General features: G+C 37.5%; 1 protein-coding gene across 9 annotated transcripts in view; it reads left to right on the forward strand.

Moving 5' to 3' along the window:
• BCAS3 (BCAS3 microtubule associated cell migration factor) overlaps positions 1–21,508 on the forward strand; it is a 482,555-nt gene that overhangs the window by 20,440 nt on the left and 440,607 nt on the right. For all 9 annotated transcript variants that reach the window (XM_044993805.1, XM_044993810.1, XM_044993811.1 and 6 more), the window contains exons 6-7: positions 3,248–3,329; positions 20,553–20,625. In XM_044993805.1, the coding sequence (XP_044849740.1) occupies positions 3,248–3,329; positions 20,553–20,625 (155 nt within the window). The remainder of the gene's footprint in view (positions 1–3,247; positions 3,330–20,552; positions 20,626–21,508) is intronic.

Below are 21,508 nucleotides of genomic sequence, written 5' to 3' on the forward strand. Positions count from 1 at the left end.
GAGCAATATGTGACCTGCCAAATATGTGAACTGCACAGTGAGACATATTTATCTAAACATTGTGATGCTGAAAATGCACGTATTAAGATTTTAAAATCTTCACCCTGTCTTTATCCTGCTTAAAGTAGGAGAGAAGGACATTCTGTAGTGCTGTGGGAGTTGGTAACATCTAAGTTCTAATGTTGGCTCTGCCACTGATTCTGCCTTTGAGCAATTCGCTTAGCTTTCCTTTTGGTTTAGTTTCTCCTATCAGTAAAATGGGAATAATACCTGCCTACCTTCCTTAGATGTGGAGGACTAATAAGTAAATGCTTATACAACACATTGAAGAAGAAAAGCAGCATAGCCATAAGGAACTTGGGCTGGGATTTTCAAGGAAGCCTAATGGAGTTATGTACCCTGTTACAAATGAGTTTCAGTGGGATTTGGGCACCTAATTCCCTTAAGCTTCTTTGAAAATCCGTGCCTTAAGTTTTACCACCTCTTCAGCATCCCTGGCAAACTATGTATGCTTTTGTAAATCTGCTATATCTGAGAGCAGAATCTCAGTTAAGTGGGTTTGGCCTCCTTAACTGTTTTTTTACTGTTGAGCCTCTTTGTTTGGCGCTAGAGCTGATGTGCTGGCCTGCTCAAAAAGTAGCACAAGGTGACTGAATTGGGTTGTTATCATATGTGAATCACTTCTTCCATACTTCTGTTATGTTGTTTCCTTTTTGTTTCCTTTGTAGTCATTTGTGTGCATACACATATGTGAACCACTCTTTCATGGTTTTGGAAAAAAACCAACCTTAACTGCCAATAATAATAGTTTCAAAGTCTTATACTTTCCCACTTTTTCCTTTTTATAGAACTGGTGTGTTCCCACAGACACAAAACCTACTCCTGCCTACATCTCTGCTTTCATTTCCTCTTACTCTCCCTCTCACTTTTTACTCTCTCTAAGCTTCCTTCCTAACCACTCCCCATTGGTTCCTTCTTCCATGTTGCCCATTATGCTTGGTACAGGCACTCTTGTTTTCTCTCCCTCCTTCCTCCCCACAAACAATAAAACCCGTGACCCATTAAAGAATTAAATCTGTGGAGGGAGTAACAGGGAAAGTAGCATCACCAATTTGACTTTTGAATATCATACTATCATTTGGTTTGTACATAACTTGGTTTGCAAGCTCTTTGGGGCAGGGACCACGCCTCCTGCTATAGGAGAAGCAGCACACTGTCTGTCATCAAATTACTAATTTGTTAAATCTGAAATTATTCTGAAAAAAAACCCAGAATAATTAAAATTTTATGTACTGTACAAGCACTGCTACTAAATGGCAAAGCAGAATCTGTGTGCTGATCGTCTACCTAATAAAATAATAGCAGGATGGGTTAAGGGTCTGAGTCTTATCTTTCTTACATCAGTTTTATAGCCATCTATATCAGGAATAATTCTAATCACTTAATTGGTATTACTCCTGACTCATTCAGTGTGAGACTGGAATAGAACCCAAGTCCCTGGGGAGAAATTTAAAGACAACTGTTTCCCAAAATTTTTGTACTGTCCTGAAAGTTATTTTAAATTGAATCAGGAGAGTAAGTGGAAAACCGAAATAAGGTTGTCCCTGTTCAGTGTTTAATTATAAAAAGGTTGAGTGTTTACTGTAGTAAGTATAGCATTTGCATATAGTCTTCATAACAAATAGATGGTTCAAGGGGATAAGCAGCAGCAGTTTGACGTACATTATCTATAGCAATGGTAATAAGCTATAGTTAAGATGTGGCAACAAAGTGTGAGTCGGAGTTACTGGTCATGATTTGTTGCTTAAATAGCAGTGGATTTTTATTTTTCCAACTTGTCATCTAAACTGCAGGAAGTAATTGAAGAAATATAAAAAGACATTTTAAAAAGGTTGTGTTAGATTTATGGTTTAATACTTATCGAATTATGAGGTCTTTCTTTCAAATTGTATGCATTTCTGATATTGTAAAATGCTTGTTTGGCAAACTTTCTTCCAAAAATAGTATGCCGACATGCTGGTTAAATTTTTAGCTTCATTACATCTGTTTTAAGTTCTTAGTTATTTGGAAATGAGTTTCATAATGTTTGCCATTTTCCTGAAGTTTGACATTCCATATCGGATCCATTACCAAGCAGTTATGAAAATACATTGTGACCAACCATTTACAGGAAGTCTGGAAATTCTTCTTAACTACTTCTGATTTAATCTTTTCAAGATTTCCATTAGTGACTAACAATTAGTTTGACTTCCTACTTTTAAAACAATTTTAACACCTATACAATATATGGTGCACTAATATTTCAGGTTTTCTGATCCTTTAAATCCAACATTTGAGTCTCTTAATCAGAGATTAGTTTGCCTCTTCTAATAAAACATACAATGTGTAGAACAAACTGTGTATTAATCAGTGGCCAAGTTGAGGACTTGTATGTCCTGAAATGTGTACAGTATTCTTATGAAAGTTGTATCGCACTATGGTATTTTATGTAGCCTAATGTAAAACATGCATTTCTTGATGTGAAGGACCTCTGTTGCTATAATTTGTCAATTATTTTTAAAGACCTGTAAATGATCGTCCTGTAGGGGAAGGGTATATACAATTGATTTTTTTGGGCAGGGGTGGGGTGAAGATGCTTGGATGGAAAGGATATATAATTTCTATTCCAGCTTGCTGTTCCAGGTCTTGGGTAAACCAGAACTTAACTTAGTGTATGAAATATTTAAAGTTTGCTGAGCACATATGGAAATTACAAGGAAGGGAGGAAAAACGCTTCCCCTGAAATTTATTTCTAGTGAATTCCTTTTTGCCTTTAATTTTTGGAGTCCCTACCTGCCTCCAAAAAAAAGTGACAGCTCACCTAGGGGCCTAACACATAGTTTTTGCATTAATTTAACTAAATCTGTTTTTTTTTTAAAGTAGGTTAAATCAGTGCAACTCCCTAGCATAGATGCAGTTGTGCCGGTGCAAACGTGTTTGTAGCTTAAATACCTGTACAGTAATTTACCTGCAGATTCCTCATGGTTTTAACAACTGTTAATAGGGCATCCTGTGACCATGTTACAGCACCAAACACACAAGAAGCCCTCAAAACTCTTGCAAAGTGGGTTCACTTGTGCTATGTGGAAGGCATGGCAAAGTTTAGGAAGTGATGATTAGTGAATTAGGTATGGAAGGAAGGAGGTTTTAATGGTTTATTAAAACAAGTAACATTCTTTACATTGTTTATAATTTGTATATTATGCAGATCAGTGGTGAAGCCCAGGAACTCTTTTCTGTTCGACATGGCCCAGTTCGAGCTGCACGAATCTTGCCTGCTCCACAAATCAGTAAGTACGTTATTGTGACAGTTCACAGCTAAATGTATGTTCTCTTCTACCTACTGAATGAATCAGTATTTTTTCTTTAAAAGTTTTACTTGAATCTTTGTTATATACTGGTATGTCAGCTTTCCATTTATTAGAAACGTAGTTAAAATAACATGCGTCTGACGAAGTGGGCATTCACCCACGAAAGCTTATGCTCCAATATATCTGTTAGTCTTTAAGGTTCCACAGGACTCTCTGTTGCTTTTTACAGATCCAGACTAACAGGGCTACCCCTCTGATACTTAGTTAAAATAAGTTACTCTTTCAGAGTAGTTTGGTTTTGACTAATATCGCTGTTCCTTGAGTTTCACACCTATTTGTTCCATGCTCCAGTCTTGACTTGGTCTGTTTCCCATACCTTTTTTTTTTTTGTTACTTTGATTATCTGACAGTGACATAAAATTGCCAACATAACTGCTTGTTTTTAAAAATATATGAGCATAACTTTGTTCACTGTTAAGAACCAATAAGCGGTGGGTACTAGAGATGCACAGGAGTGCTTCTTTGTTCTATGGACTCTTTTTTCTGAAGTAGATTTTGGACTAAAAAATGTGTGTCTTTTCTAAGTGCTTTTGATTTTTTCCCCCTCCATAATTCTGAATTACTTTAAATTTTAACTCCTGTTTTTAACCCCAACTGCTGCTTTCTTCATAAGCTAGAGAACTGCTGGGCCTGGATATCTTAAATTGTATTGAATACTCCAGAGACTCTTATGCGTCTATTTGAAATAATAATAATAATAATCATTATTATTATTAATAATTTAATCAATTACATTATTTATCAATTAATATGTTAATATAAAATACTGCTGGGGAGTGATTTCAGATATTGTTTGTTTTAAATCCCATCTCATATTGTAGGAGCAACTTTAGACTTACTACACTTAGAATCCTAGAGTTACAGAATCGTAGGACTGTCAGGGACCTCCAGAGGTCATCTAATCCAGGCTCCTCTACTCATGGCAGAACTAAGTTTTATTTAGACCATCCCTAGCAGGTGTTTGTCTAACCTGTTCTTAAAAATCTCCAATGATGGAGATTTCACAGCCTCCCTAGGCAATTTATTCCAGTGCTTAACTACCCTGATGGTTAGAAAGTTTTTTCCTAATGTCCAGTCTAAACTGCCCTTGCTGCAAATTAAACCCATTGCTTCTTGTCCTATCCTCAGATGTTAAGGAGAACAATTTTTCTCCCTCCTCCTTGCAACAACTTTATATGTACTTAAAAACTGTTGTCATATCCCCTCTCCATTGTCTCTTTTTCAGACCAAACAAACCCCCTTTTTCAATCTTCTTTCATTGATCTTTAATCATTTTTATTTCTGGGCTTTCTCCAATTTGTCCACGTCTGTCTTGAAATGCGATGCCCAGAACTGGACACAATACTCCAGTTGAGGCCTAATCAGCGTGGAGTAGAGCAGAAAAATTACTTCTCATGTCTGCTTACAACACTCCTGCTAATACATCCCAGAATGATTGCTTTTTTTTGCAACAGTATTACACTGTTCAGTCATACTTAGCTCTTGATCCATTATGACCCCCAGATCTCTTTCTGCAGTACTCCTTCCTAGGCAACAAGGAGTCCGGTGGAACCTTAAAAACTAACAGGTTTATTTGGGCATAAGCTTTAGTGGGTAAAAAAAACCACTTCTTCAGATGCATGGAGTGAGAATTACAGATGCAGGCATTATTATACTGACTCATGAAGAGAAGGGAGTTACCTCACAGGGCCTAGTCAACACTGGTTCTCCACTTGTGAGGTAACTCCCTTCTCTTCATGTGTCAGTATAATAATGCCAGCATCTGTAATTCTCACTCCATGCATCTGAAGAAGTGAGTTGTTTACCCATGAAAGCTTATGCCCAAATAAACCTGTTTATCTTTAAGGTGCCACCGGACTCCTTGTTGGTTTTTTGTGGATACAGACTAACACAGCTACCCCCTGATACTCGACTTCCTTCCTCGGCAGTCATTTCCCATTTTGTATGTTTGCAACTGATTGTTCCTTCCTAAGTGGAGCACTTCAGAGCATTACTCTAGTTTGTCCAGATCATTTTGAATTTGAATCCTAACCTCCAAAGCACTTGCAACCTCTCCCAGTCAGGCTGACAAAGAGTATATAGAATGCTGTGCAACAGTGGAAGACAGGGAAGATTTTGCTCAAGGACACTGAAGCAAACTCCCACTCTTAGGAAAATTGTCATGGGATTTTTAAGTTCTACATATGGCAGACAGGAATTTGTTTTTAAAAGTCTCATCCAAAAGGACTCCACAGTTTCAGTAAAGGAAAATTGAGAAAACAGTTTTGAACCACTGCAATTTTTGTAATAATTGTTACAATCATAATTATAGAACTGACATTTGATTAATACCTTGTAGTCCTTTACCCCAAGTATCATTTTTTTTCCTTAGCAAGGTCATGGTTGCTAGCAATAGGATTAGAAATGCTGTTTATAGTTAGAGACTCATATTCAAATACACTGCAGAGTTTATTCATGATTTGTGGTCCTTACCTTCTCAGACTTTCAAACTCTTGGGATGAATAAAAGATTTTAAGTTTTCTTTGTCATCTGTTCAAGAGGCAGTGCTGGAGATCCAACTTAATGTACATGAAGAAATAACTTTAATAAAAATGAGATAGTGTAAGTAATGTAGCATACATTAAATTCAAGAAGACATTTTGCTTTCTCAAAAGTAAGTAGGTTTGCCAAAAACATGAAGGCTCTTTTTTTATTTCACGTATGGGAAAAATGCAAAGTATTTTCTAAAACTTGTAATATTATAACAGACCACCCACGTGCCCCTGAAATATCAGCTGTTGAAGCTTTTTCTGGTATTAGAACACAAAGTTACTTTCCCATTCTGATCAGAAAAATAGTGGGATGGGAATTCTTTATAGTTCTTTCTAGTTGGAGTGGAGCTAGATTTTAATTTGTTCCTCTTTTTGCTTATTTTAAATAAACCATTTTCAAACAAATTGACCTTTCCAGTGTTTGAGTTTTTGACATGTCTCTTAATGTACAAATAGCCACCTCCTCTCTTGAAGATTACTTAAATGTGGTTTTATCAAGTTCTGAGACCAGCTGTCTTGCTTGCTCAACTACATTGTTTCAGAAATTCTGAGTAACCGCCTGGAAGAGTTTGCTAAAAAATTTGAGCAACTATGCATAAACAAGCAAATCCTCTTAAAAACAGAGACTGTTCAGCCCAAATACAAGCAATTCCCAAATAGCAGGCCAGTTCACATTTGCTTATAATCATCTCCAGTATTTTGAAAGTGGAACTACTATGCTCCCAGAAGAGAGAACCGGCATACTAACATTTTAACTTGATATAGCTTAAAGAATTAGATGGCTTCACTAAAACATCAGATGTTGTTCTGTTGTCTTAAAATTTTCTGTTGATTTGCTAAGTATCGGTTAAGAAGTCTAGTCTAGAATTAAGATCCTGACAATTTTGTCATCCAGGATCCTGTTTACTTTTAAGAGCATGAGGGGGTTACGCTGTTAGTGTCCTGGCTGAACCTCAGTTTGGGCAATATTCTGTTTGACCAAAACTCACCCTGTAACTTCAACTGGAGAAGCTACTGTCCTGCTTCCCTCCTGCATACAGCTGCTAAGTAGTGTTTCTTGTGTAAAATGGCTGCCCCATTCCACTACAGTCGATCTAATTTGAGCTGTTATTTACTTTTCTGTTAAAGTCTGGGATTAAGTGGAGAAGTGGTACACAGGTTAGGAATCTATGCAATAGTGTATTGAGAGCCATTTACCAGAACTGTTAAGCAGAGCTTGTCCTTGCACAGAACTCTAAACTAGAGTTAGGTTTAAGTAGATCTTAAATTCAGTTAAAATATTAAACACAAAATGGAATGTGTTAAAGCAGTAGCAACCTACTGTTAGAATTTAATACACAGGCACACATTTAAAATGTGTGCAGGACTTTTTCTTTATGGGAACATTGTCAACTTTGTAATTAGCTGACAAACTACGGCTATTTTGGTCTTTTCTGTGTCATCAAATATTGGATCCCTACGTCCTTTTAAAAAAGGAAAAAAGGGGGAAAGAAGTGTAACTGCAAGTGAAGGAAGCAATAGTTAGAATTCCAACAAGTTCTGTTTTTTACTGAGGGTAGAAAAATGCTTTGTGTTGTACAATCTAGCAAACAAACTAAACTACTACTTATGCATTCTATTGGGCAGTTGTTCTCTCTCTAAACTGCTTATATTTAGCATTTAACAATGATCGTTGCTACATCAGAAAGCTATTCAAATTAGTTTGTATTAAATTAAGTTAAACCTTTTAAAAACATGTTTTGGTCTCTTTTTACATGGCTTGGTCTAAAGTAAATCTGATTAAAAATACACAGATATATTATTGATCAATATCTGGAATCAGACAAAAGTAAAACTGTAATAAGAGGCCTTAGACAACTAACACACAAGCTTTAATGATTCTGAACAAAATAAAATGCATTTGTGAAGGAGAAGCTGATTATTATCTGCAACGCTCAAACACAGTTTTACTGTAAAGATGTAAAAAGGGAATTGTTGAATGTGAGGCTCATGGTGGATGAATTTGGCACGTTCCTAGAAATAGATCTCAGTTTGTGATAAGAAACTCATTCCCAGGTGTGAAAGGAAAAGTTCATGGTTTTAACTCACTTTTTCAGCAGTACAACTTAATAGTTTGTGGACTATTTTGTTAAAGTACTGTAATCCTTTGATGTTTGATTCCCTGTTGCATCATGTTTTTCACACCATAATATAGTACTGTTTCAAAGAATTAAAGAAGACCTCATAAAATCTGTTTTATTAAGTTACATGGCAATGTGTGCCTGTGCATTTTAACATTTTCTATTATTTGAGGATAGGAACAAGTCTTCAATGTCAAATCAGTTTTTTCATGATGCTTTCAAACTTCGAGAAGTGTTTAAACATTTAAATTTTTTTTTTAAAGAAACTATAATTTTTTAAATCTTTGTTCTCGTTGATTAACACACATGAAAATTATTATCTTTAAGAAAAATGGGCCCTGAGCTAGACTGTACTGTGCCTTTTCTCCATTTCCTTATTGCTCAAATGTATAAAAAAAATACAGAAGATGGCTAGTTTCCGTAGTCTATCTATATTCATTTATATTATTTTTTATTTGTACATATTATTAAAGTTAGTATCAGATTTATGTGATTCCACTTTGCCAGATACATAGATATTTACTGTATACTCTGAACTTGCAGCACTGTAGTTGCTAACTTTAAAGCACAAAGATTGAGAAAAATCTGCTAGTAATAAGTACCAGGGATTTCAGAGTATAGTTAGCGGAAAGCCTGGACAAAGGTGACTTATCTTGTGCTCAAAATGTGGCAAAGCTCAAGCTTAAACGTGTTTCCTTCAAGAGCAGATTTCAAAGGCAAGCATCCACTATTGCAAACTTCTGGCTCGAGTCTTACTCTTGAGACACACAGATGAACTGTGAATGGTTAAATATAAGAATTGTAACAGGACAGACTGGAAGAAGTTAGAGGTCATAGTACTTTGAATTTGAGCTAGAAGTGAAATGGACGTCAGTGAAGTATGGGGTATACATGAGTAATGAAAATGTGCTTTCCAAGCCCACCTTGCCCACAAATATGCAGACACATTCTGCTGTAGTTGAAGCTTAAGGGTAGCCTTGAAGGTTCACCTCAGTTGAAGTTCATGACGGTAGTCTAGCCTTGAGATAACAGAGACATGGGTAACTAAAGAGGCATGTATCTGTCTCTTGGCCAGCTGAAAGTGAAAAATGTTCTTGGCCACCTCTGCTGTCTGTGAATCCAGGAACAGTGCTGACTGTGGTAACTAACTTCCTGACCCTGACATAATGAACCACCTTTGCAAAAGCTCAGCAGAGACTGACAAACAAAGGAGAAGTTATAAATGTCATCTGTTTCTCAAAATGCTTATTCCATCAATCAGCATCATCTCAGTCTTATAAGAGGCTAGAACTGCCCAGGCAAACCTTTTCTTTTCCAGCAGTGAATACTCTTGGCTGTAGCTACCATAGTGAGCTGATGGGTTTCTTACAACATAGGTTTCAGAGTGGTAGCCTCGTTGTTTTTAGAATATAGGCTATTCTTGGACAGGATTTGTGGAGAGTGTCTAGCACATTGTGGACAGTAATGATAGAAATCACAGCTAGTACAGAACCTAAGTACTAGTAACTAGTACTTCAATCTGAAAGACAAGATGGATTGTCTCTCGGCAGTGTCAGAGAAGATCAGATATATTGGTTATCCACTTGAACATTGTGATACCCAGAAAGAAGACAGATGCAGGGAAAGGTTGTATACAGTATGCTAACCTGTCTCTTTTTCTATCCACCTGTTCAGACTAGAGCTAGTGTCAAGTGTGGTGTTGCTTTATCAAGATGGTGAGTCTGAATATGTATATAAACTGGTCCAAATAGGAGTAGTTTGTGCATTTTTCAAACTATACACCAAAATAGATAATACAGCAGTTATTTCTTATTGATATTATTACATCAGTATGTAGCCATGGTTTCTGTAGCCTTGGAGAAAGGAATCTGTATTATAAGGCATCCAAGCTTTGCCTTCTTCAAAAAGTCAGATTTTTAATTGGATCATAAAATAATCAGGAAACCAATTCATCTCTTCCCATTCCATTTAAATCCTTTTGGCCTCCAACAGCAGGTCTGGTTGTGATTATTCTCTGCACCTCGGAATATAGATGGCCTTTTTGGAGACTGAAATATTACTCTGACCAATTTTCAGGCTTACAGGAGGAAGTAGAGTTGTCTGGCTAATAATCAGACTATGAGGACATCTTTCTTGATGCTACCAGTCTTTAGAATAAGAATCCTAGGCCTAGACATTTTGCATGACTGCATGCTGCATCTGGGGGTTGGCACAGCTTCTTAACCTACCCAGTTCCTCACTGTTTTAATCCTAGTGCTGGGAATGATTTGAGTACTTATTCCATATGTGTAAAGGTGTCTAGTTTTCTGAGGGCTCGGAATTTCTCCTTGTCTGTTCAGACATGCAGGGGAAATGGTATGTTTGAAGACATGTTTGAAGACAAATTGGTCTGACTTCCTGTTTGTTAGGGTGGGAGTGGGAAAACATTACATGGTAGATGTAAAGCAAGATGAGGCTGAGGCTCTGCCAGTTAAATTTAATTTACTCTCCCAGTGAAATGGAAATAGTTGGTAACACTGTCATAGGTTGGGTAGCCTGGGAATAAAAAGCAAAAATCAGGGAATATTAACTTTTCTCATTTGCTCTGATAAGATTTTGTGGCCTTCTCCTCCTTACTGAAATTGCTCTATATTAGGCTCCCCCACCCATAATATATAGTGGTTCCATTTAACTACATTAGTCCAATTTCTCATACTCTTTATGTAACACAGGTTAAGTGTTTTCATCACTTCTTCCAAAATTCTTACTCATGCCTTAATCACTTCCTTTTGGAACTGCTGCAGTTCTCTGTTAACTGGTTTCCTGTGAGAATTTGGGGAACCTATGTACGACTTATAAATTCTGGTTGATACGATGAAGTTATTAAGAAGTTGCTACAGCAGATTTCATAAGTGTGATTGTTCTTTACCTCTCTACTCACTTTGAGGACCATGCTGTAGTTGTAAATATTGACAGTTGAGATAACATACATGGCTTCTTACAGTTTTTGTAGCAGAATAAGAATATACTTGCTCTATGAAGTGGATTAGTTTGGTAGAATATCTTATTTTCCCCCCTTCTTACTTATCCCAGTCTGTGAAAATCCTGTGTTTACTGAGCCAGAATATTTGCTTAAACCCTTTGAATTCAATGGGTTTGCACAGGGTGTAAATCTCAGCTGAGCAATTAGTATTCCATAGTCTGGAAAGTCCAGTCCTGACACTGGAATAGCACAGAGTGTGGTAGTTTAGGACTGACGTGTTGGCAGAGTTGTGTGTAGAACTTGGCTTGAGCCATTGGCTGTTCCATATATTCCTAGCCTTCGCTGTTATGAACACAAATTCATCAAATTTAATTCAGTTCTATTTTTTCCAATTTCTGTATTATGCTACTTGCATGAGTTTTTGTTTTTAAAAAAACACACAGTGCAGAATGATTATTTGTGGTTCATCAGATTTACCAAGGAGAACAAAAATTGTAAACAAAGAATAATGGAAAGTATCAAGCTACTTAAGTTTTAAAAGAAATGTGAACCAAGGAACATTGTAAAACAAACTCTTAAAACTAGAATTAATTTCAGAAGTTAGAATTAACTGAGTTACAAACTAGTTTTTCACTTGAAAACGATTTCATTATACAAGTTCAAATTTTATTGCAATTTTAACACGTATTACCTGCATCTCTGACTTCTGTTTATATTTTTAAATGTTTTTACTGTGAACCTCAAAAGCTGATTTGGCTTAATCTGCAAGAATACTGAAAGAAACTATAATATTTAGGTTGCTCTCTAAAGGAAGGCAGATGTTAATATTATATATATTCAGCCACTTGGGTGGCTTAGTGGTTTTAAGTCTTTTAAGGCCAAAATAATTGCCAAGCGTGTACAATACAAAAACCCACCCTACAAGCTGACCAAACAGTAGCAGTTTGTAGCTAGAATTGGCTAGAGCTAAGTGGCTTGTGCAGGTGTGTTTTTAAGCTTTGGTGTTTTGTACGTGGTGTAGGGTTGATTGTGGTAGAATGAAGTCTGATGTAGGTGGGTTAGAGACATTATAGAATAGAATTCTGATGTAGGTGGGTTAGAGAAATTATAGAATAGAATTCTGACATAGCAAGTAAGCCTTTTATAAGCTGTATAGAAAAAACATTGGAGTGCTTTTTTATGTTTACACCAATGTAAAAATATTAATATTCAAAAGTGGTCTGGCCCTCCCATTCTGCTGCCATTTCACTTTTAGAAACATCACATTGGTTCATTAGGCCCACAGGGCTCCAACTTTAACTGCACCAGGCTCATGTGACTCTAGCTTTGGTTGAATGTAACTAAAAAATGTAGACTATTTCCTTCTAAGCAACATTTTCTCAAATAATGTACGTCTCTTTCCTCTAATAGTAACATTTAGTTATCACTAACAAATATTTCAAAGTTATTGTCTTGTGCTTTGGTAGAAACTATTTGCTGTATTGACTAAGAATAAAACTGTTGTGTCTCAGAAGGAAAGTGCAGATATCTGTAAGAGTGCATGGTTTTTGTCTCTGATTAAAATTCTTTGACTTTTGAGTTCAGAACTAGAGCAGGTTAAAAAGAGTTTTCTCTGCCGTTCTGTATCCTTCTGACTGGTGGCCAACTTGTCTGATGCCCTCAGTCTTCTGATGCTGCCTTGGTCCTGGCTGCCCTTTTTCATTTGCCCACTGACTCTTTGAGGATCATCTTGGAAGGAAGGTGGCTGAATTTAGGGGAAAAAAAGCATCCAAACATTCTTGAGCCCACTACAGTGCTCTCTCTTGCAACTGTCTTTTTACTCTCTTGGCTCTCAGGAATGTATAGTGTCTTCCAACAAATTTAGACTACGTCAGCAAAAATACATAGAAATCAGTCTGTATGCATAGATCCTACTGATTCCTACAAAGAACTTTTTCCTTTTATATAATTTGTCTGGTTCATTTTTCAGCAAGTCTGGTGGATATTACAGCTAAGGAACTTCTGGACAGTAAACATACTGAAATGTGCAGTCTGCAATCATTTTTATGTAATCTTCGCTTGCCACTAATGCAGTCATGCCTGAGAATGTGAAGATGATGATATCTGACCTGGAAGACTGATATGAGGTGGATAAAAGAATCCAGTTTGTGGAGAGCAAGTTAACTTCAGTATTAAGCTAGGCTCTTAAGAAAATCAAAGGAGCTAGAACAATGTCTTCCTCACTGAGGAGTCAAAGGAATGTCATCCAATTGTACTATGCAGTAAACTGGGATATTGTCAGCAAAACTCTTATCCTCAGTGGAAAAAATAGGCAGAACACACAAATCTGTCTGGCCTTTTAATGTTTGAGTGCACAATTTCCAAGATTAGAAGGCAATGCCTGCCACCGAGAGGAGTCAATCACAGGGTATATTCCATTTGTACAAAGGCTTTTATAGATGCTTGCAGAATTGCTGATGCTCATGCAATTGTGTTATAAGCACTTTGAAGGCAAAGATTTAAGATCAGATTTTTACTATGCAGGACATCTATGGGCATAATTTTTGAATCAATCCTTCTGACAGAGCAGATGCAGATCCTTGTCAGAGAACAAGACACGCAACTTAATATTGCTTAGAGAAGTAGTTTTACTACAAACTAATCTGTGAAATGCTATACATTTCATAACTTAATTTCAAAACGTAACAATTTTTGTCCTTTTGGAGCAACAAGGTTTTAAGGTACCGCCTACCATAATCTAACCTACTTGCTAAGGTGAAATTAAGTGAATTAGAGAAATAAGATGAACAAGATAAATTTAATTAAACATATACGCAAGTAGTACATACAGACATAATTTGCAGGTGTCTGTATTCCTTAAAGGACTTAATCTTAATAACTTTAGCAAGGCCACTATGTATGCTAAATATTTTAGTGCTGCAACTCCCCCTATCTTACAGTTTTGGATGTGTGTTTTTCTTTCATATTTCTATGTTCCTTACTAATGGAGTGCGTAGCTATTTGATTTTCTCCTTTATTTAAATATTGTCATGTAAATTACAGTTTTAGAACCATAACTCACCTTCTGCAAGTTTGTTAGTGCCACACCTCTGCTGTCTAATTGATCGCCTAGTATAAATAAGATTTCCTTTTTTCTTTGGTGACTAGATTTCCTTGATTGAACAGATTTCCCAGTGAGAGTTGACTATCAAAAGGGATCCTCATGGTCTGAATCATTTTACTTTGAGATAGGGGGAGGTTTTGGAAAGTGATTAATAGATTTTCTAGTTTATGCATGACTTCCTCCATTTATATGACACAAATTCAACAAAATCAAATTTCAACACCTTAAATATATTTTTTTCTGTAATAAATATTGAAGCTTACTGCTTAGAGAAAAGTGGACTGGGTTGTTAAAATAAAAAGTAGGTCTTTTAGGCTCTGGCAGAAATTGTTTGTAATTTAACAAAAAAGCCTTACTATTGTGGGTTTCAGAAGATGAAGTTTCTGGTTCATCACCAAACCTTTATTTTGCTAGCTAAATATGCCATAACACATAAAGGAGTTTGAAGTGCAGAAAATGCTTGGAAATTTTTACCATATGTTCTAGTTCTGTTCCTCTGTAATTAGTCTGAAGTAATAAGTGAAAATTGTTTTCCAGAATTTAACATATTTTTTACCTCATGATTCTATTGTGGCTGGACAGGGATCTCTGTCTGAATAGCTCAGAGAAAATGCTATTTAAACTCCTGTTTTAGGCCAAGAAAGCCATTTTAAATTTGGGTTAAAAACTAAGCCTAATGTTTGATTCCCTGGAAGAGATCTAGGTGCTGTCTACTGAGAGAGATTATAAATAATAATGCATGACAGATATGGCAATTTCCTGCATATCGTTGGGAGACCTTATTGAATTAAGTTTAAGTATCCTTGGGGCCCATTGTTTAAATGAATGGTGTATGTGTGATTGTGTTGTACACCAGTGGTTTTCAAATTTTTTTTCTGGCAACCCAGTTGAAGAAAATTGTTGCCCGTGACCCAGCGGAGTTGGGGATAAGGGTTTGGGGTGTGGAAGGGGCTCGAGACTGGGGCAGAGGGTTGGGGGTGAGGGCTGTAGGGTTGGGCCAGGAATGAGGGGTTCAGGGTGTAGGAGGGAGCTCTGGGCTGGGGCAGGGGGTTGGAGTATGGTAGGGGGTCAGGGCTGTGGGCTGGGGGTGCAGGCTCTGGAGTGGGCCAGGGATAAAGGGTTTGGGGTGCAGGAAGGGGCTCTGGGTTTGGGGGGGAACTCCAGGCTGGGGCAGCAGGTTGGGGCATGGGATTGGGGCACAGGCTTTCCTCAAGCGGCTCCCAGTCAGCAGCACAGTGGGGGTGCTAAGGTACACTTCCACACTGCACCCCGGAAGCGTCCAGCAGCAGGTCTGGCTCCTAGGCAGAGGTGCGCAAGCGGCTGTCACCTGCAGGCACCGCCCCACCCCAGATGCCATTGGCCGGGACCCGGTCAGTGGAAGTGCAGAGCTGGTGCTCGGGGTGGAGGCAGTGTGCGGCGCTCCATAGCACCCCCATCTAGGAGCTGGACCTGCTGCTGGCCGCTTCCAGGGCGCAGCGCGGTTCAGAACAGGTAGGAGCTAGCCTGCCTTAGCCGAGCAGCACTGCTGACGGGACTTTTAACAGAGCTGCTGTGACCCAGTGCCTTCCATTCTGCAACCCAATACTGAAAACCACTGTTGTACACCATGGGAGAGGGCTACTGCAGCATCTAGGTACTAAAGACAGTGAGTGGTGATTAAGGTAAATCAGCCATGTTGTTAAACCCTCCCACGTACAGAAGTATCATCTCTAGGGGAAGTTTGCATATAATGGTTTCTCCAGAGACTAACAGACAGAGCAAGGACTTTTGGATAAAGAGCCTGAGTTTAAACTGACTCAGTGCCTTTGTTCTGACCCAGCAAATGGACACGACCTTCTGCCCAAGGCGGGGGCCTCCCCAATCCTTGTGAAAGGGTTGGAAGAACTGACATCTGCCAGAGCCCAAGGTTGGAGTTGTAGTGACCTCTGATAAGCTTTTTAGGGCACATGTAGGTTTTTATTGTTTTTAATATGTTTTCTCTGGAATGCTTTCACATTAAGAATAAATGCTCTTGCTTACAAAGAGCTGTGTGGCAATTTATAGCTGTGAACAATTATGCTGTTCGTAGCCTTTGGAGAGAAAGCAAAATACAGGGTGCTGGCTTGTTTAGGCAGTCTGGCTGGCTGGAGATACCACAGTGTAGACGGGGAACTGTGCAGCCAGGAAAATCCTTGGTCCTCGTCAGGGGGAGAGATGTGGGCCTCTCCCCAAGAAAGACGATGGTTGAGAAGTTGGGAGCCTAGAGTAGGTGGACTTTGGTCACTTGAATGTACGTTCTTTGGCCCTTTACAGTTCTTCATATTTGCTGAAAATGAATGTTTTCCATACAGGAACTCTGAGTCAAGTTCAGGAGTAAAGAAAATAAAAGTTCAGCATGAAAGAGTAGAGAAATTTTGAAAGATGGGAACTATACTGACTTGTGAATATTATTGTTTAACATGCATGGGCTCAATGCTGTACAAGACATTCAAACATATATTTGTTTTATTTATTAACCAAATGTAAGTTCCCTCTGTAAATAGATCCATTTTCCAGGATATATTGTTTCTGTGTATGGAAAACGTGTTGGGTTGAACTTTTCTTTAATAAAGAAAGATACTCAAAATTTTTCAGTTCTGTGCTATTTGTGTCTTTGACTCTGGAGATGAAGCCAGCAACCCTTAGGAAACTCTAGCTAGTACTGAATGTAGGACCATATCTCAGCAACATGGGCTACTGTGTGAGCACATTATTTATGTATTACCATAACACCTAGGAGCCCCAGTCATGGATCAGGGCCCTGCTGTGCTTGGCATTGTATACCACAGAACAAAAAGGTGTGATTCATGCCCCAAAGAGCTTGCAATCTGAACACATCAGGCCTGTCCTCCACTCTGTACTGGCTTCCCATAGAATATCAAGTCAAATTCAAGATCTCTGCCATTTATGTTTAAGATGCTCAATGACCTGGTCTCACTATACCTAAAAGATCACCAAAAACTCGGGGACTGTGATCAGCAGCTACACTTACCAGGCAAGACGGAGCTGTCCACGAGGGTAAAGCTAGTCTGTGCAGGAGACAGTATTCTCAGGGAGTGGTCTCAGGCTGGGGAGTGAACTCCCACAGGTTTTAAGAACCACGGCAAACCTCACTGCTTTCCTTTCTAACTGTAAGGCTCACTTTTAAAACCTTGCCATCAATAATAAATGTGCATAACACAGCAGACATGAAATAAAGACGAAACAAAAACAGAGCGTCTCATTTTTCCTTTGGAGAAAAAATGGGAGAAAGAGAACCATGTGTAACGAATGCTAGTCAAGTTGCTTAGTGCATTTCGGGGAAGCTCTGGGATACTATGCTGATGACAGCAGTATAAGGACCTGAATAGAACTGGCATCAAACCGATAGATAATGAAGAGATAAGAGTGAACCTACATAGTGTATTTTCAAAGCATACTTGCCATTGCTAAATAGAATAGTACTTGGCATTATATAGTGCATTTCTTACTCAAGCTACAGTAAAATGCTTTACAAATCAATGAGGTAGGTGAAAGTAATGAAGTGACTTTTGGCAAGCACCATCACTGCTGAGTACCCAGCAAAAGTACATTGCCCTGTTTTTATTGAGAGAAAACATTCAGAGATGCTAGTGTACTAATTTTCTGAGGTGCTGGGCACACACAACTCTCATGGAAAGTTAATGGGAGCCATAGTGCTGAGCTCCCTTTGGGTTATGCTGCTTTATCTCTTGAAAAAGTATATTTTGTGATTATTGGCATTATTAAGCTGCCAGCAGGACTTTCATCTCATTGGTAGTACAGTACATGAGCTCATCTGAACAAGTGAACTATATTAGTACGTGGAAAACTTTTTGACTTCATGGAGATCTGGAAGTTGCTTTATATTATTTTTCATCTAGTCAAGGGAATTTGTTTTGCATATTTTCAAATATGCCAATGACAGAATTTTTTTTTATCATTTAGCTAAATGGAGTTGCAGATAAGGTGGTGCCTTGTTGGCAGGAAAGGCAGTTTTCATTACTTTAATTGTGTGATTTATCAGGATTTTCAGCTTTTTATAAATGCGGTAGTGTTATATGACAGAATTAAAAGGATTTAGAATAAAAGGAGTTTAAGAAAAGGACTTTGCAACAGGATTGCAATACTTTTTATATTTGATGGATTTGGCTAGCTGTTTTTCATTTCAATCATCAGATACATTCTGTTAAACACTGTGTGGAGCAGGTGTGTATAGCATCAGTATATTGCACATGTGAATAAACACAATTTTATATATAAAAAATTAATCCACCATAACTTGAAGGATTAAACGTTCCCCCCCCCAGAATGACAGGGGGGTGCTGATGCATTAAGCATCATGGAGAACAACACATGTTGCTGCTTGCAATCTCATGAACAGGACTGCTGTTAACCTGATTTCATGCACTGCAAGGTCCTTATACTAATGATTTTTCTAGAGTATTAATAGTTACATCCTGAAAGTATAAATTTGAAGTAGATAATGGAAATTTTTTGAAACATGAGCTCAAGTCTTAAACATCTGAAATTAGAAGCTGAAGCACCCACTGTACAATTTTTACAAATATGTTGCAGATATTGATGATGATTCTGTTGATTCTGTGCAAATGTTTTCCCCTATAATCCATTTTTGTATGTTCTAAAATTCTTTCCTTTGTAATTCTCCTTATTAAAATAAAAAGTTTATACTCAAACTTAGAGTTTGACTGTATAGAAACTTATGAACTGATGTCTCGAGCGTGTGTGTGTTTGTGTATGTATGTATAGTTGAAATCCTGGCCCCACTGAAATCAGTGGCAAGACTCTCATTGGCTTCAGTGGAGCCAGGGTTTCTCCCTTAATGTAATTTCTATTGAGCTTGGCTAGGTAAACAGAAACAAATGGAGTTCATCTGTTCCACATAATGGGGAAAAAAAACAAATTGGTTGCCAGGTTTTTAAAAAGACTTTACATGTTTCATTTATCAATGTACAGATCAGTACATACAATACAGGTGTGACCCATACAAAACCTTGGAAAGAGCAGAATGAAATGAAAATTCATTTGGCTGTTTTAAGTAACTCATAAACCTATTGTTGATGGTGAAATTATTGATGTGAACCATTTACTATTATAAATACTCCAAACATGTAGGAGGGAAGAGCTAGTCTTGTATAGATGAGATTGCTGAGCAGTTTTATGTTATAAATTAATTGTATGTACCCATACTATTAATAATTAACAGAGACTGCTAAGTGAAAAAGTATATTGTTAATTGTTGTACCTTTCTGATGAATTCACATAGAAGTACAGCCATACAATTAATTGTGAATTAAGGTTTGAACAGAATGTGTTACCGATACTTGGTGTAGATCAAAGAGTTTGATTTTTATAGTGAGGAAAGTTTTCTTGTAATCTGGAAGTTTACCTCATTGAGGTATCTCATCTTGGTGTGTGTGTATGTTATTTAATTTCAATGACAAACATCCTGACATTCAGCAAAGCAGTAGTACCCTCAGGGGGAAAAAAATTCCACAAAGGAGAGAAATTAGATGGAATAAAGTCAAATAAAAACCTACTTAGACACCAGGTAAAATTTTTGAAAATGCCTATGCCCCATTTTTCAAAAGTGACCTGGAGCCTAAGTCTCACTGAAAGTCAGTGGGATTTACTTTTTCTAAATTGCTTTTGAAAATGGGATTTATGCTGCTGTGTCACATGTGAAAAATTTGCCTAATTTAGGGATGTAAGATGGGCATGGCCATGTTTTAGGCAAACATTAGCATCCAGCTTGTCAGACGCTAAAGAAAGAGAGGGACTACTCTTATGGTGTGTGTGACCATAATGGAATAAATTGAAAAAATGTGTGAAGCCTTTCAAAAATAGCATCATTCATATTTTAGAACAACTTCACAAAATAGAAAAATGGGAGTTAGTATTACTTGACACTGGATCTTAATAAGAAATAACACTCTCTGAAAAGAGAGGGTAAATACCCGCATGTCCTGGCCAAATTTTATTGTTCATTTACACCTATCACCATATTTACAGGAACTATTGTTCTAAAGTTCATGGCTTTGTTGTGAAATGTATCCCTATTGCTGAGTTTGTAGTGGCTGCTGCTCTTTGTCTGTGTAGCCATTGGCCTTCCAACATATTTCCCTTTGCTTTGTAAAACCTTTGGGTATACTTTGATTGTGCAAGGTGCTCTAAAAATGTTGTTCTTTTTTCTGTAGAAGAATTTTTTTTTCAGGTTAATGATTTGTGGTTTTTAAAAAAAAGCGTTCTGAAATTTGACAAGATATAGTAATTATGTTTTCAAGTCTAATCAACTGTCAGTTTATTGCAGTTAGTTAATAAAGACAGCATGGTGAAAATATAATGAATGCTTTTTATTGAGATTTCTTTTTCTGTTTTTCTTCTAATCAGGCCCTCAGAAATGTGATAATTTTTCTGAGAAGAGACCTCTTCTTGGTGTGTGTAAAAGCATTGGATCTTCTGGGTAAGAAAACTTTTCAACTTTTAGTATAATGAAAAAGCAATGTATTTGATAGAACAATAGAAAAATATTTTTCTGTAACTTTTTCTGCTCTGTATTCAGAGGTTGTTTTTTTTTGCGAAATGTTCTCCCTGTAAACTCTCAATCTGCCAGCACTGACTTTTAGGGGACATGCCTTTAGAAACAAAAAAACCTCTGTGATGAAAGACCTGTGATATGAAACCCAATATAAAATAATTGAGGAGGTATTTTGAAATTGTGTGGGATTATTTTCTCTTAACATAATCTCATTTTCATGTTCTCTGTTTCTGATGGTAATGGATGAAGTTATTACAGAAGAGTAGTCAAAACAGGCCTCTGTGCCTCAAATAATTAAAGGATGTTTGCAAGGGATGAGTGATATTCTATGTGTAACAGTGTTATTGACTGTGTTTTGATGTAAACGTTGGCCATGTATTGTCAAAACAAATGCTTCTTTTTTTTTGTTCAATTAAAAAAACGAGTTGGCAGGTTTGTCTTAGTCTGGGGATCGCATACAAGGGATCTGAGCTCAAAACTTGCATTTCTTTACTCACTTCTGTCTTGGCAAGGACTGGGAGAGTTGTGCTGGTCTCTCGGTGGGCAGTTTTAGAGGCCCATATTAAAGAAGTCCCTGGCCTACATCTAAATGGGTTAATACCCATGTGCACACAGAAGAACCTATTCCAATAAGTGAAGGCTGAAATAAACAAGGGAATCCTAGGTGACAGCAGGGAGTTTTAATATGTCTGTTTCTCCTGTTTCCGGGTCCATTGTGGCTTATATAGTACACTGCACCTATTCAAAAAGACTTTAGTGTTCTTAAAAATCTATAGAGCATGCCTCTTGGTCGGTAATAAGCATTTGC

Source organism: Mauremys mutica, chromosome 19 (genome assembly GCF_020497125.1).
Source record: "Mauremys mutica isolate MM-2020 ecotype Southern chromosome 19, ASM2049712v1, whole genome shotgun sequence".
In the NCBI taxonomy this organism is placed as follows: domain Eukaryota; kingdom Metazoa; phylum Chordata; order Testudines; family Geoemydidae; genus Mauremys; species Mauremys mutica.